The sequence below is a fragment of the Danio rerio genome, chromosome 2 (genome assembly GCF_052040795.2).
Source record: "Danio rerio strain M-AB ecotype USA chromosome 2, GRCz13ab, whole genome shotgun sequence".
NCBI classification, from domain to species: domain Eukaryota; kingdom Metazoa; phylum Chordata; class Actinopteri; order Cypriniformes; family Danionidae; genus Danio; species Danio rerio.
This window is the reverse complement of record NC_141022.1, coordinates 36,023,070-36,036,968: the sequence shown is the minus strand read 5'-3', so window position 1 is coordinate 36,036,968 and position 13,899 is coordinate 36,023,070. Positions and strand designations below refer to the sequence as shown.

Below are 13,899 nucleotides of genomic sequence, written 5' to 3'. Positions count from 1 at the left end.
GGTGAAGAGAAAATGGTGGCATCCATAATGCATGATTTTCTGGAGGATTTAATTATGCTTTTTCTATAGTCATGGAAAACCTGGAAATATCAAATTGTGTGCTTTCAAGGGCTTAAAATGTAAGTTAAAATCATGTAATTATTGAAACCGAATGGAAAATGTCATTGATTTAATAGTTTTCCTACCATAATATTTTTTATTAGCTATATATTGTGCTTGTGATTATTCATTTGCTTGGTTGTTTTTTTAAGTGCTAGGCAGATCACTTATTAAAGGGTTTGTTCACTAAAACATTACTGAAACGAGTGTTGTCCCAATATTTTCATTCTAAAAATGGTAGTGAATTGTGACCAGCATAAAGCTTTTGGAAAAGATGCAAAAATATTAAACAAAAGTCCCATGTTAAACATGCCATAAATTGCATATGTTCAAATCAAAAGTGAATGTCAGTTAGCTAACCTTTTTATAAATCTTTGTGCATGACCATGCAATAATGGAACTATTAGTTTCTATAAGAAAAAAACACACACACATTGTGAAGTCCATATAAATACTGAAGTGACACACAAAAAACATGTACTTTATTCTCCAAGCTAAAAAAGTTGTCAACATCGGTTTCATTTGACAACTGGAGTTTTCGTTCAGAGATATTGTTAGTGAATTTCACATCTTAGACAACAAAGCTGAATTTTCATTAAATATTACATTTAATTTAGGTTTACATATACAGTACTGCATAACCATATCACTTTTAGTACATGGAACATTTGTATAATTGTTGTGCATATTGTTTTTAAAGTGGAAGCAGACATTTCTCCTTTTGTGGTGAAGAGCTGAGTTTACTGCCTGGATGAGTAATAATGGGTGAATGAAATGATTGAATTCGCCCATACACATGCATATTATACAGTCATGGTCAGTGATATTTTATGAAACCCCAGGCCTTTAATGCTGCAATAAAAGTAATCAGTAATCAGAATCTAGAATTAAATTACGATGTCTGAATCAATTTTTTTTGTGTGAACCTGGATACTCTTTTTTTTTTCTTTTTTATTCATCTGGGGAATAAAAAAGATAATTGAAAAGAAAATAATTTTTAAAGAAATTGGTATATAAGCAACATTGGACCCTAGATTGTATGCATTGTATGCATTGTGCATTGTATGCACAATATATTCCCTGGAATTTGTTTATATATATATATATATATATATATATATATATATATATATATATATATATATATATATATATATATATATATATATATATATATATATATATATATATATATATATATATATATATATAATTTTTTCCCCACAAAGAAAGAGAAAAGTTAAACAGATTTGCATTGACAATTAAATTATACATTGTTTTGGTTTTTGAATATCCCATTAAAGACTGGAATAGGTGTAGTATTTGTAATAATTTTTCTCAATATCAAACACAAGACTTTTTTTATGCATGTTCACGTGTCACTCTTGAACTTCTCCATTCTTTTATTAGTAGGGTTGCATTAATGCACAGTCTTACTTTTGCTTTAGTACAAGATTGTGTCTGATGTGATTTAATTCTGGCTGGTCCCTAAGTCTACATAATAAATTGACATAAATGTGCTCTTGTGATTTAGCAAAAGCTCTAATTTGTCTTGGACATCTTGTCAGGGAACCATGTTTATGTGATCAGTAGTAATTCTCCTCCAAAGGTCACTCTCCCGAGTTGCACATAACCACCAAATATTCCCAGAAGAAGCTCAAGAATTACCTATAGCAGTTAGATTTAACTGCTTTCATTGATTAAACATGATAAATAACACATCTAAAAGAGCATATAGTTGATCTTAGTTCTTATAACTTTTTTCTGACAGTAAAGTATAAATAATTGCAATGCTTTTGTCTCTGCTTGAAATACAGTGAAATAAGCTGCTTGTCTTATCATATTTAAGCCACATTATCTCACAAGATTATATGTGGTATCTCCACATGCTTTTAGATATTTACTAAAAGCATTTACTACAAATGGCTGAAGTTTGCCGTGAAGTTACGCAAAGAGATATCAATATTGCAGAATGAGTATCTGCAATTTTAAAAATCACATGATTGTATAGCATGAAATATTTTGCGTAGCTTGTGGTGAACTATATCTCTGTGTAGTTAATGCTTCTCCATCTAAATGTGTGTGCTGGAGATTTACTACTGATCACAGAACCGGCTTTACTGACAAATGCACATGACGGTTGTCTTAGATTTATTGTGTAGCCCTTCTGGTCCCTAAAAACCAAGTTATAGGAAAACCAATATTTTCTATGGTAATACTCCAGGAATAAAATGACAACAAGTATAAACAATTTTTGTAGTATATGGTTGAATATTAAAATAAATTTCTTTACAGTCAATGTTGAGGGTTTGCCTTAAGCATGCAGTAAGTTAGTAAAATAAAGATGATGGTGGCATCGTTGAAAGGTGTGCACAATATTTATGATAGTTTTTTGTAAATGTCTTGGTCAGTTTACTTAATTTCTATTTGCGCTTCAGCAATAAATTTGAAGCGAGATAAACAAACTGGAGACAAATTTAAGTTGAAAAAAAGACCAATGGCAATCTATTTATAATAACAGTAATATTGTATCATGACACAAGTAAAATGATAATATCGTACTGTAAGACCTGTGCTTACCCCCCCAACTCAACCTTGTAGAAGAAGAAAAAGCACCGCTGGAAGAGCAGATAAAGCTTTCAGTTTGTTCACACCACGACTTCCCACATGTTCAGCATTACAATGCCGAGCATTCATGAGTCGTGAGTGCAGTGACTAACACTGTTTTGCGTGGACATCACATCATGCTTTTATTCTACAACTCCCTTTGTTTACATTCCTTTCATCGTCCTTGTCCATTTCTCTCTTTTTAATAACTCATCATCATCTGATGTGGTCGTACTCCACTTTCCAAGTCCATCCTCATTGATCGTTCTTTGCATTAACCCCTCATTCAAAGCCAAAGCTCTCAAATCAGTCAATTCTGCATAATTTGATCCTACAAGTGTAGCTGTGACTGATCCTCCCTTCTGAAGTGGCAGTCGTCTCTCTAAACCTGGCGGCGCACTTGTCCTGATTTGGCTTTTAAAAAGATTTATGTAATAAAGTGGTGCATTAGGCACAACTGGCCTGAATTTGGATGTCCTGTTGTACAGAACAGTGCCATTCTGGGGATTAAAAGTGCTAGTGAGAACATATTTCCGAGTAAGTGCAACTATAAACCTGCTGTAAACTCCTTAAACCCCTGGCTTGTATTTCATTCTCAAACTTCCGCAAACATAACTTTGCTCTGGTTTACCTGAAAGCAGCGTCATTCATCACTTACTGCTGGTTTGGCCAACTCTTTATTTCATATGTGAATGCAAAATAAAAGCTTGGCGCTTTGGGAGAGGGATGCCCTGAAGCAAGAGCTGAAAACACAATGCCTCTGTCAGCACTCTTTCCTTAGTTAAAGTCACACAATACAGCTGAAGCTGGAAGTGAATGCAGTGAAAGCTTGATGAGACAGACACTTCACTCGTAGGATTATCACGTTGACTACTCCTTTTGAGTGTCTGCCAAGTGTGCGAGTCTTAGGAAGGGTCAAACTGATAACATTCGCAGGGCATTTAGATATACAAGGATCAGTGGGTTTGTTGCTTGTTGTGTGCATGTTCTTTCCATCCTGACAATTTCTAATTCCCAGGAAGGGGGAAATGTTTAACTGGAGTAAATTTTAAACCAAGATTAGCATAACCCTGGGTTACCTTGTTCCCTTTTTTACTGTTCTTCTTTCGCCCTGGGTTAGTTATTTATCCTGGAAAGAATTTTGGAAATATTTTACGCAGTGTATGTAAGCTGTGAGTAGCTGTGTTCATTGATTTGGGCAGTGTGTATTGACAGTTGGTCTTAGAATTTCAGCAATGAATTAGATTCTGATTGGTATAGTGTTGAGTTTATTTAAATTAACCAGGCATTAAAGTTGGTCAATTCTTTAAATTATACAGGGTAAATTTTAATTAGGTATGTTACAAAGTACCAGTTTATATATCAGTCACACCACCAATATGTCAGTTTTAAACATCAAAAGCAGGGCTTAGATTGTGTAATTGTTAAATGCTAGAATGGATTGTAAGTTTGGGATTCTTGAATTGAGTATTAAAGAGCCCCTATAATGGGTTCTTGAAAATTACCATACATGCAGTGTGTAACACAGCTCTAAGTGAATGGAAACATCAGTAGAGGGGAAATTTAGCTGAGGTTTAAATCTGAAAGTGCACCGTGCACAGTGTTTTTAAAATTATTGATTCTATTTAGTCGACTCTGAGTCAAATGAATGATTCATCCTTTGTTCGGATCTTTTGCCTGCATGTGTCAACGTGGATACGGGACCTCGCCAAATGTTATCTGCCAGATAAAACGTGAACATGCCATTCCTGCATTGGGCTCTCACATATACTCAGTGCTTTAAGTACTTCATAACTATGCTGGGCATTTCTCTTCATCTCGCACTGAACGCAGTCAATCAATCACAACAGATTGTAACAAGTTATAAACAGACCTATGAAATATAGGTATAGAAGCTGGCATGGTGTTAAAAAGAAAAGGAAAAAAAATTATATTGTGATTTATATATTTTTTTATTTTTCAGATTTATTAAATAATTTATGAAATTTATTATTTTCCTTATTATTCTTATGAATTTTCAGCAGACCTTTTCACAGTCTTCAAAGTCTTTCCGAAATCTTTCTAATATGCTGATATTCTGTCATGAAACCCTATTATTATATGTTAAATATAATTCTGTTTTAATGTTGAAATGGTTCCATTGCTGCTTTATATTTTTGTAGAAACCAAAATAAAAGTTTAATTTCTGATAAATCAAATATTCAAATAAAACTCATTCAATCATTATTTATTTTTTTGTTTTTTGACTTAGTCCCTTTATCCTTTATTAATCAGGGGTCGCCACAGCGGAATGAACCGCCAACTTATCCAGCATATGTTTTACGCAGTGGATGCCCTTCCAGCTGCAACCCAAACGCCCTTAAATAAAACTTTATTTATATATGTATATATATATATATATATATATATATATATATATATATATATATATATATATATATATATATATATATATATATATAAATGCATGCCATATCATATTCAACAGTTTGATTGCATAATTGTGCATTTAAAAATGAAATCAAACACTGAGAGTCTCAAAAATCCTTTTGTATGAGGAACTACTTTCTTCTGCCATTCATTCACATCTGCAGCTGATGTCAGAACAGCAGGAACCGTTGCTACTTCATCAATGTCATTTTAGAGCTAGTATTTTAATGATTGCCTATTGTAATGACTAAAGTGATGACAAAACGGAAAATTCTCCTCACATTTTATGATGAAATGCCATCAGTTAGCGAGGCAGTGGCGCAGTAGTTAGTGCTGTCGGCTCACAGCAAGAAGGTCGCTGGTTCGAACCTCGCCTCAGTCGGTGTTTCTGTGCGGGGTTTGCATGTTCTTCCTGCCTTTGCGTGGGTTTCCTCCAGGTGCTTCGGTTTCCCCCACAGTCCAAAGACATGCGGTACAGGTGAATTGGGTAGGCTAAATTGTCTGTAGTGTATGTGTGTGTGTGTGTGTGTGTGTGTGGATGTTTCCCAGAGATGGGTTGTGGCTGGGAGGGCATCCATTGCATAAAAACTTGCTGGATAAGTTGGCGGTTCATTTCGCTGTGGGGACCCCAGATTAATAAAGGGACTAAGCCGACAAGAAAATGAATGAATGCCATCAGTCTACAGAGATGTCTAAGTATTTCTCTGTTCGGGAGATCATAATAATTAACCCCAAAAAAGCCAAAGCAAAGCAAACAATAGCAGATTATTATAGTATAAGTAAAGTACTACAACATACAAATGAGAGAGATTGATTTAGAATGACACTTACCTGTTTTAAAATGATTTGATCAGCTGTAGTTTGAAATACAATAAGAAAACGCTGAGTTTTTCTCCCCTAAGGACTTATGCATCTCTGTCGCCATTTTGTGGTGCAACCATCTTTTCTCTACCCAGTATGACAGGCTGGTGGCCGCCGATCCCCAAAATTATAAATATTTAAAGTAGGCACTATCCTTATAAATAAACTGCATAGTTGCAATCTAAACAACATTTTCTCCTTACAAAACCTCAAAAGTACATTATGTTGTCCAACAGCTGCAATATTTGTCAAACTGTTGTGAGTTTATTGATCTGCTGTCACTCTGTGTGGGCAGAGTAATACAGAAGGGTGAGGAGGCTGTAATTGTGCTGTTATTGCAGAATATAGCACGGCTATCAGCCAATCAGATTCGAGAACACAGAACTGTTGTATAATTAAATATAAAATATGTTACTTGCTTATTCGGGTGACATTTTAAAACTAGTAGCTTGTAGTTGTTGTCAGTGTAAAGTGATAGATCTGCTCAGATGTGGTGATCATCAAAGAATGATTCATCTGTGCAGAGGAAAAAAGCCGTAACTCCAACCTTCAATAAAAATTTGCCTGTTTAAAATAGTTTCTGTCAGCTTACAAACAAATAGCATAAAACGCACCTCAGAATAAAGTGCCTCGTTTTCCATTTAAAAAGTTGGGCGGTGGACGACATATGTAAATACCAGCATTTCGGCTCATCTTAGGCAACAGCTCAATTCATTCAGAGAACTTTTACCACAAGAATGTGGACTAACACGTTTGTGTCTCCTTCATGTCATGTCATGTGTTCATCTCCACCCTCAGACCCCTGCGTAGGACGCCTTCGGGCTGTTTTGGTGGTCTTGAGTGACACTGGCACTTCAGCTAACAAGGGTTGCTTGTTTTCACATCTGGAATTGGGTCTCTATCCCAATGTGTTACACAACCCAGTTTGCTCCAGCATTACGGCAGAGAGCAGACATAAGAGTCTTCTGTATGTCAGTTCAAACCGGTTCTCTATAGGGTCATCTTTCTCCATCACAAAAGTAGACACCCCATAGAGAGAGGATTAGCATTTGTAGCATTTAGTCCTTTTATAGGGGGCCCATTATGCATCTGGGCTTGGTTTGCCGAATCACCGCTCATTATGATAATTGTATACCTGGAAATCTGTACCTGGATATAAAGCGCTGATTCATCCAGGAATGCATGGAAATCCATTGGCATGTTCTCTCTGATAATCCTCCTCAGAGATGTTTAATGGCATGTAGAAGGAAGAACTGAGCATGCACGGTTAGGTTTCCTCAGATGAATGTAGTTCCATAGAAAACGACTTATTGGATTTCATACATTATGCAGGAAGAGGCCATACCGCTAGAAGCGTATCGGTGACAGACGCAGGATAGTAGATGAAAGAACAGGAAATGAAGATTGTAATGTTTGTTTTTATTGGGAAGACTGGTCTGTGGGTTCACGTCAGAAAGGCTTTCGAAGCACAGAGCGTGAGATATCAGCTGGTTTAATGGGCACAGTGTTCCTGTTTTTTTTTTTTCTTTTGGAGGTTAAAGTTTCTAGCAGCTTATTCTCAAAACATTTGTTAGAGAGACCTGAAACCGAGAACGGAGCACCACAGCTGCATTATTTTGACAGTGGTTTACCATGTGGATGATTTCACATATTTTTTCTTATTATTCAGATCAGAAATGCCCAAAGTAGGACCTGCGGGCCAAAGTTGGCTTATGGTAACCTTTCATTTGACCCGCCATGCCATCTGAGAAAAAATAAAATGAAGGTTGCAGCAAATGCCTTCGAAAATCAAAATTTCTAATTTAATGTAACCTTTTGTTTGTTTGTTTGTTTGTTTGTTTGTTTGTTTGTTTGTTTGTTGAGCTACTTAAATTAAATGAAATGTTTCAATTAAATGTTGTGAATCAGATTTTTAAAAAGGAAAATAAATGAGCAAATCAAGGCAAAGGCAGGTTCAGCCTGACTGAACACCATTGTGTTATAATAAACATTTGTTTGTTTTTATTGTAAGAAGTTCTTTATAAAATGTTAAAAAAGGTCCCTAATTTAAATACGACTCGTGATCCTAGCATAACATAAATAAACAATGGCCAAAGTGCTCCAGCTTTATTATTAACATAACATAACCAGCAAAACAATCCAAAATGACAAGAGATGGGGAGCCCAACAACATAATAAATAAACAACCAAACAAACCTAAAGCAGGCTGGAACTCCCCACTTCAAACAAATATCAAAAAGGAAAGTGTTAAATGGAACACAACAATAAAGCTGTCAAAAACTGTGGTGACATGGAGGAATGAGGGATCCGCTTCCGTCCATTTTAAAGGCCTGACGCCACCAAATCAACCAATAGAAAACTGAAAAGGGAACAAAGACAAACAAAATCAATTGAAAATATTAATTATGGGCAGGAGTGAACACCACACACAACAAATATGATTGAAGTTGTTTTCTATTTATTTTTCAATATTAATAAATTATGGAATTAATATAGCAGCTTTAATGTAATAGCTTGTAGTTATTATCTTTGGCGGATAGAAATCATGATGCAGAGCCGGCATCGTTATCCTCCGCCAGATTTACAGGAGTCAGTTATACATTGACTGGTCACAATGGATGTTTTTGATACATCTAAAGCATAGGTCTCAAACTGGATTCCTTGAGGGTCGCAGCTCTGCACAGTTTTGCTCCATTCTAATCGAAGACAGCTTATCCAACTTATCAAGGTGTTCAAAACTACAAGAGATTTTTTAGCAGTTGTGAGTTGGTGGTGGTTGGAGCTAAACTATGCAGAGCTGTGGCCCTCCAGGAATTGAGTTTGAGACCATTGATTTAAAAGAACCACTTATAAGAGTCATTTGTTCAGGGAACTAGACTGGTCACACTGCATATGTTTTTCCTTCATATAAGAAGACTGCCTCATAATTTGTTCGGGAGTCTAATCACATTGGTCACATTGCATGTAAATTAAATAAAAGAACTCTTTAAGAGTAATATGTTAAGAAATGGGATTAGGTTCCTGATGGGAAAAAGAGACCTTCCTAAACATTCAGACTTTTGGTAAACATTTCCATTAGGAAAATCAAAAGAATGTGATGTTTATGTGCATTCACAAGAAGTTTTTTCTGTTCTGTGACACGTGATGAATGCTAATGCAATGTTCATGAAGTTAATCCCGGGAAAAAAAACATTCTGTGCTGTAATGTCATTGTGTCATGCAAAGATGAGGGATTAATCCAAGCTCTCATAGTTTCACATAGTCAGATTAGTATAATCTATGTATTTTTAATTCTCTTATCGCTCGACGTGATGTAGGTGAATTGCTGAGCTTGGGCAAATCTTTTGTTAACAGCGTATCATTACTGTTCACTGTTTCACTGCAGGTCACAATGTATGCTTGTACTTCACCACAAAGACTCAAAGAGCTCATAAGAACACTGCTCACGGTGTGCATTTAGGATTCATCTCTCATTTTATGCTATAGATAGCAGCATTAAAACAAAAAAAGAATGTTGTTACAGTTCTGGTTTCAATTTTTTTCTTCAAATAAGCTGTTTTAAGACATCACAGTGGCTTTAAGGCATACTAACATAGACCATGTCCCCTATGTATATGCGTTTTTCTTCTTTTCTTTTTTCTTTGGTACATTGAATTAATTTACTCTGCCATGGCTAGTAGGCCATAATTTGATAATCTTATTAACATCCATGTATGCGTCACTAGAGGACACTGGGGTCAGGGTGTACATGAGAACATTATATCTTAAAATGACTTAAATTTCAAGAACAAAATATTAGGCCTTATAATTCTCTGAAATATCATCTTTTAGGTCTTAAATCAATTCAAAAGGGTCTTAATTTCCTATGTCCATGTAAAGTACACAATCCATCTCAATAAAACTTTTAACAAAACTCCTTTATACCTATTAATATAATAAACAATATGGTTTAATTATCTTCCTTACAATGACATTTGTTTATATGTTCTCTATGCATTTATAGACCATATATGGTGAGGGCACTGACCTGACTATTGTGTATACATTTAGTTCATTGTAGTTTTTGAAGCTTGTACATTTTTTTTTATTTAAAAAGTTGTGCATGTATATATGACTACAGTGTTTGCTTGTTCTGACAAGTTGTGGCTAAGAAATAACTCCATAAAATGTTTTCGAATGATGCTAATAAAAAATTAATTTCCACTGTCTCAGCCTCAGCAATTAACCCTTTAAAAGTCTAAAATTTTATTCATAATGGTCTTTAAAATGTATTTAAAAGCCTTAAATTCGACTTGAGAAACTTTCAGAAACCCTTGTGGTACAAGCCTTATCCAGGGTCAACTGCCAATCATTTTGAGACTGCTGTGTAAAAAAGACTTTCTGGGTCGCATAGGGAATTGAACATGTTTTATTTGCTTTTAAAGACATTCCTTGTCTGTTTGTGTGGCATCTAAGGAATTAATTAGCTCCAAATGTAATTGAAAGTGGTTATGTTGTCGTTGTGTTCTGTCGTTGTGTCTTACGTAATCTTGTGCTCAGGCATTTGTCAGTAAAAGTGTCATAAAACCTGTTCAGTTTTACTGTTGTCCTAAGGTTGATTTATGTCAGTCCGCCTTTTTAATGGCAAGTTTAAACTTCTGAGCCTAGAGCAAAATGGCGATTTACAAGTGGTGTGCTTGAAATAGCAAAACAATCTTGGGTTACACAACGTGTATTCAGCATCACAATGTGCATATCTGCAATATCATCTGTGATGTCAAGTAGGGATCATGGATGACTAGATATGCATGTGATTTGTGGAGTAATTGCAAAGTTTAACCATTATTAGGAGTGGAGTGTTGAGTATGAGTATTTTAATTTCACAGGAATGATAAATTTCACTTTATAGTTTTTTGAAAGGGTTGGTCTTCCTGAAAATCAACAACAATGGTTATAATAAATGATTTTTTGGGGGAAGAATATATGTTTGACTTTGATATAAACAATATTTTCAAACTCCTTTCGGCTGAGCTGATGCCAATGTATTCCTAAAATCAAACAAAGTGTTTCAGGGGTAATTAATATGTCGGCACTCTATGATCGAGGGATTTATGAAGATAAACAACAACATCATAAGTCCAGTGCACTCAAAGTACTTTATTTATTTATTTTTTTTATTTCCCCCTACTTTTCAAGTTCCTTGACTTATGTTTTTGTTGTTTGCCAATATATTTCTGTTTGAGTGTTTTTAATTCACAGGTTATACTATAGAGTCAAGTTTGATATTTTTATCCCTCATAAGTGTTCGCTTCTCACAACAAATTAAAATCAGACTTGTGATTTTATGACCCCAATTGATGCTTTGTTTTCGAGATGGAACTAAATTGTATTTTTTTCATTTGTATTAGTGTAACACTGCAGCCCCTCAATAAATGTCTCATGGGACAGGCATTGGGAGCGATATTGTGAAGAAAAAAGACTAATGGTATGGTACGGGTCACCTTTATTAGGCTTGCGTTTCCACTGCCAAAAGGGTACCAATGTTTTATGCTACTGAAAAAAATCATTTGCTGCTTTGTTTTGTCGGGCTTCTCCTTTTTTTTGCTCGTCATTTTCGAGATTGATTGTTTCTGAAAGGATCGTATGTCAGAAGCACTTCAATAATTATGCGTATGTTATTGTTATCAGCTCAAGAAGTTTGTTATTTCAAATATAGATGCGCGGTGAGCTCAATAGAGAAAGCGAAACTCTTCATGCTTTAGACGGCCTTGTAAACAACTACAGGGCACAGGGCAGATTCTGCTCTTCTTGGCTTTGTGGCTGTTCATCAAGACGACGACAAAAGTAGTGTAAGCTCGGGTCCACCATGGGTCGTTATTATATATATGTAGTATTACAGTGTAATGTCTCGGCTATGTATTTAAAATATATGGCTTCCTTTGTTTTTATTTTCCTGGCTTGTCCACGAGCTAGGGACATATCTCTTTAAACCAATAGCAATCAGCTGCGCGTCTTAATCCGCCTTTTGGTACTTTTGTTGTTGTTGGTGCTAGCTACCCTTCCGAAAGGGTCCCTAAAAAGTGGTACAGTACGGTTCGCTTTTAGGTACCTTTTGAGAGTTGAAACGGTCATTAAAGCATACTAATGTACCGTACCACTCAGTGGAAATGGGCCCAAACAGAGCAGATACTGAATTCACCTCCATATGATTCATATTAGTCAATAAGTCATTATTTTTTTCATTTATTCTGAAGCATGACTGAGCACTTTATGACAACCTCTTTTTATTTGTGTATTTTTCTTTCATTTGCCAAGTCTAAAGTTTACAACGCCCCCATGTGTATCAGTTATGTTACCAGGCATGCATTAGGACCTGGGGGAGGCTGGTAGATTGTACACAGATTTATTCTGTACTCACATTTACAGTTTGAAACGGTTATTATAAATCTCTGGTAAAAGGTTACCTTGAAATTGCTGACCTGATATAACCTCAAGCGCTCCAGTCAGTCCTTCACTCAGGCTCACGCACACTTCATATTCTGTACCCAAATACTGTTAGACTTCGCAGACAAAGAAAACATAAAGCACTGTCTATTTCATTTGTGCTTGTTTTGTACTGTACATTTGTTTCTACTTGTAATTTTTACTTAATATATACTATAAAATTTCCCCATTCAAAAATATTTAATTTAACTTACCTGTTTTCATATTGTAATCACATTTATTTCTCTTAAATAATGCATCTCTGAAATAAAGTGCTCCTATTTAAGATGTTGTAATCAGCAATACACATTTCAATTCAGCTTTATTTGTATAGCGCTTTTACAATGTAGATTGTGTCAAAGCAGCTTCACATAAATGGTCATAGTAACTGGATCATTTATTTGTGCTTGAACTGCTATTAATTCTGTTTAGTACAGTAAATATCATAATAACTCCAACACATCTGTCTTATTCTACACTTACAGTAGCAGAATGGCCTGATATATAAAGCTCTTTGTCGAAGCTTACCAAACACCATTATCATTTTGAAGTCATGTGTTTTTTTCAGTGTAAGACCCAGTTAAATCCATCCAAGTCCTTTTAGAGGACAGCTGCATCTCAGCTTGACTGGATCATGCAGTGTCTGCTTCTAAAACACATAGTTTGAGCTGACCCGTCAGCAGGAAGGGGCAAATTCAGCCTTTAAAAATAGAAAAATCTAATCACTTTGTTTTCCTCCAGACAGATGTGATAATAAAAGCGCTGGTTCTGTCCTAAAAAAAAAAAAAAAAGCATGTAGACTAGCAGTGTTCAGCAAGCAAACATCAATGTACCTTTTCTGTCATAAGGTTAATTTACAGCATTGCAAAGACAAAAACGAACAAGAATTTACAGGCCGTTGAATGTATCTGTGCTGTCATTCTTGCGCAGAAAACCACAACTTGCACCATGGGAGATTTGCAGAGCCATGAGGGGGTGGAGAAGGAGGCGTGTGCTTCTTCTTCGTCTTCACAGAAATACTCATTGAATACCAAGAAGCTGATTCTAAAATATCACATTTGCAAACACTGTAGAACGTTGCGCAACATGAAGTAAATATTGCAGATATCACTAGCTAAATGGTACTTTGTATGAACTTGGCAGAATTTTAAGCACTAAACCTCCTTTTCCACCCTCTGTTCCTTTTTTTTTAGGTCAGTCAGGGAAATGTCCCAGGCATCGAGAGTGCGTACTTGGCTATGGACACCGAAGAGGGGGTGGAGGTGGTGTGGAACGAAGTACAGTTTTCAGACAAGAAGGTTTTCAAGTCCTTTGAGGTACAGCCATGCTTGTTTTCCAACATCAATATTGTGGGTGGGATACTAAGCATGCTGCACCACAGAACATCTGTGAAATGTTACTGTATCGTAGCGTCATCACACTGGTATGGTGACAGAACCA

General features: G+C 35.6%; 1 protein-coding gene across 10 annotated transcripts in view; it reads left to right on the top strand.

The window, feature by feature from the left end:
* nrbp2a (nuclear receptor binding protein 2a) overlaps positions 1–13,899 on the top strand; it is a 65,254-nt gene that overhangs the window by 38,025 nt on the left and 13,330 nt on the right. For 6 of the 10 annotated variants that reach the window (XR_015478670.1, XR_015478671.1, XR_015478667.1 and 3 more), the window contains exon 2: positions 13,653–13,775. Coding sequence is in view for 2 of the 10 variants with exons in the window: in XM_087241039.1 (XP_087097165.1) it covers positions 13,653–13,775 (123 nt within the window). In the remaining 8 variants the exon portion in view is untranslated. Of the gene's footprint in view, positions 1–13,389; positions 13,551–13,652; positions 13,776–13,899 lie in introns of all 10 variants that reach the window. The other 4 variants (XR_015478673.1, XR_015478674.1, XR_015478672.1 and 1 more) reach the window with 1 other exon arrangement.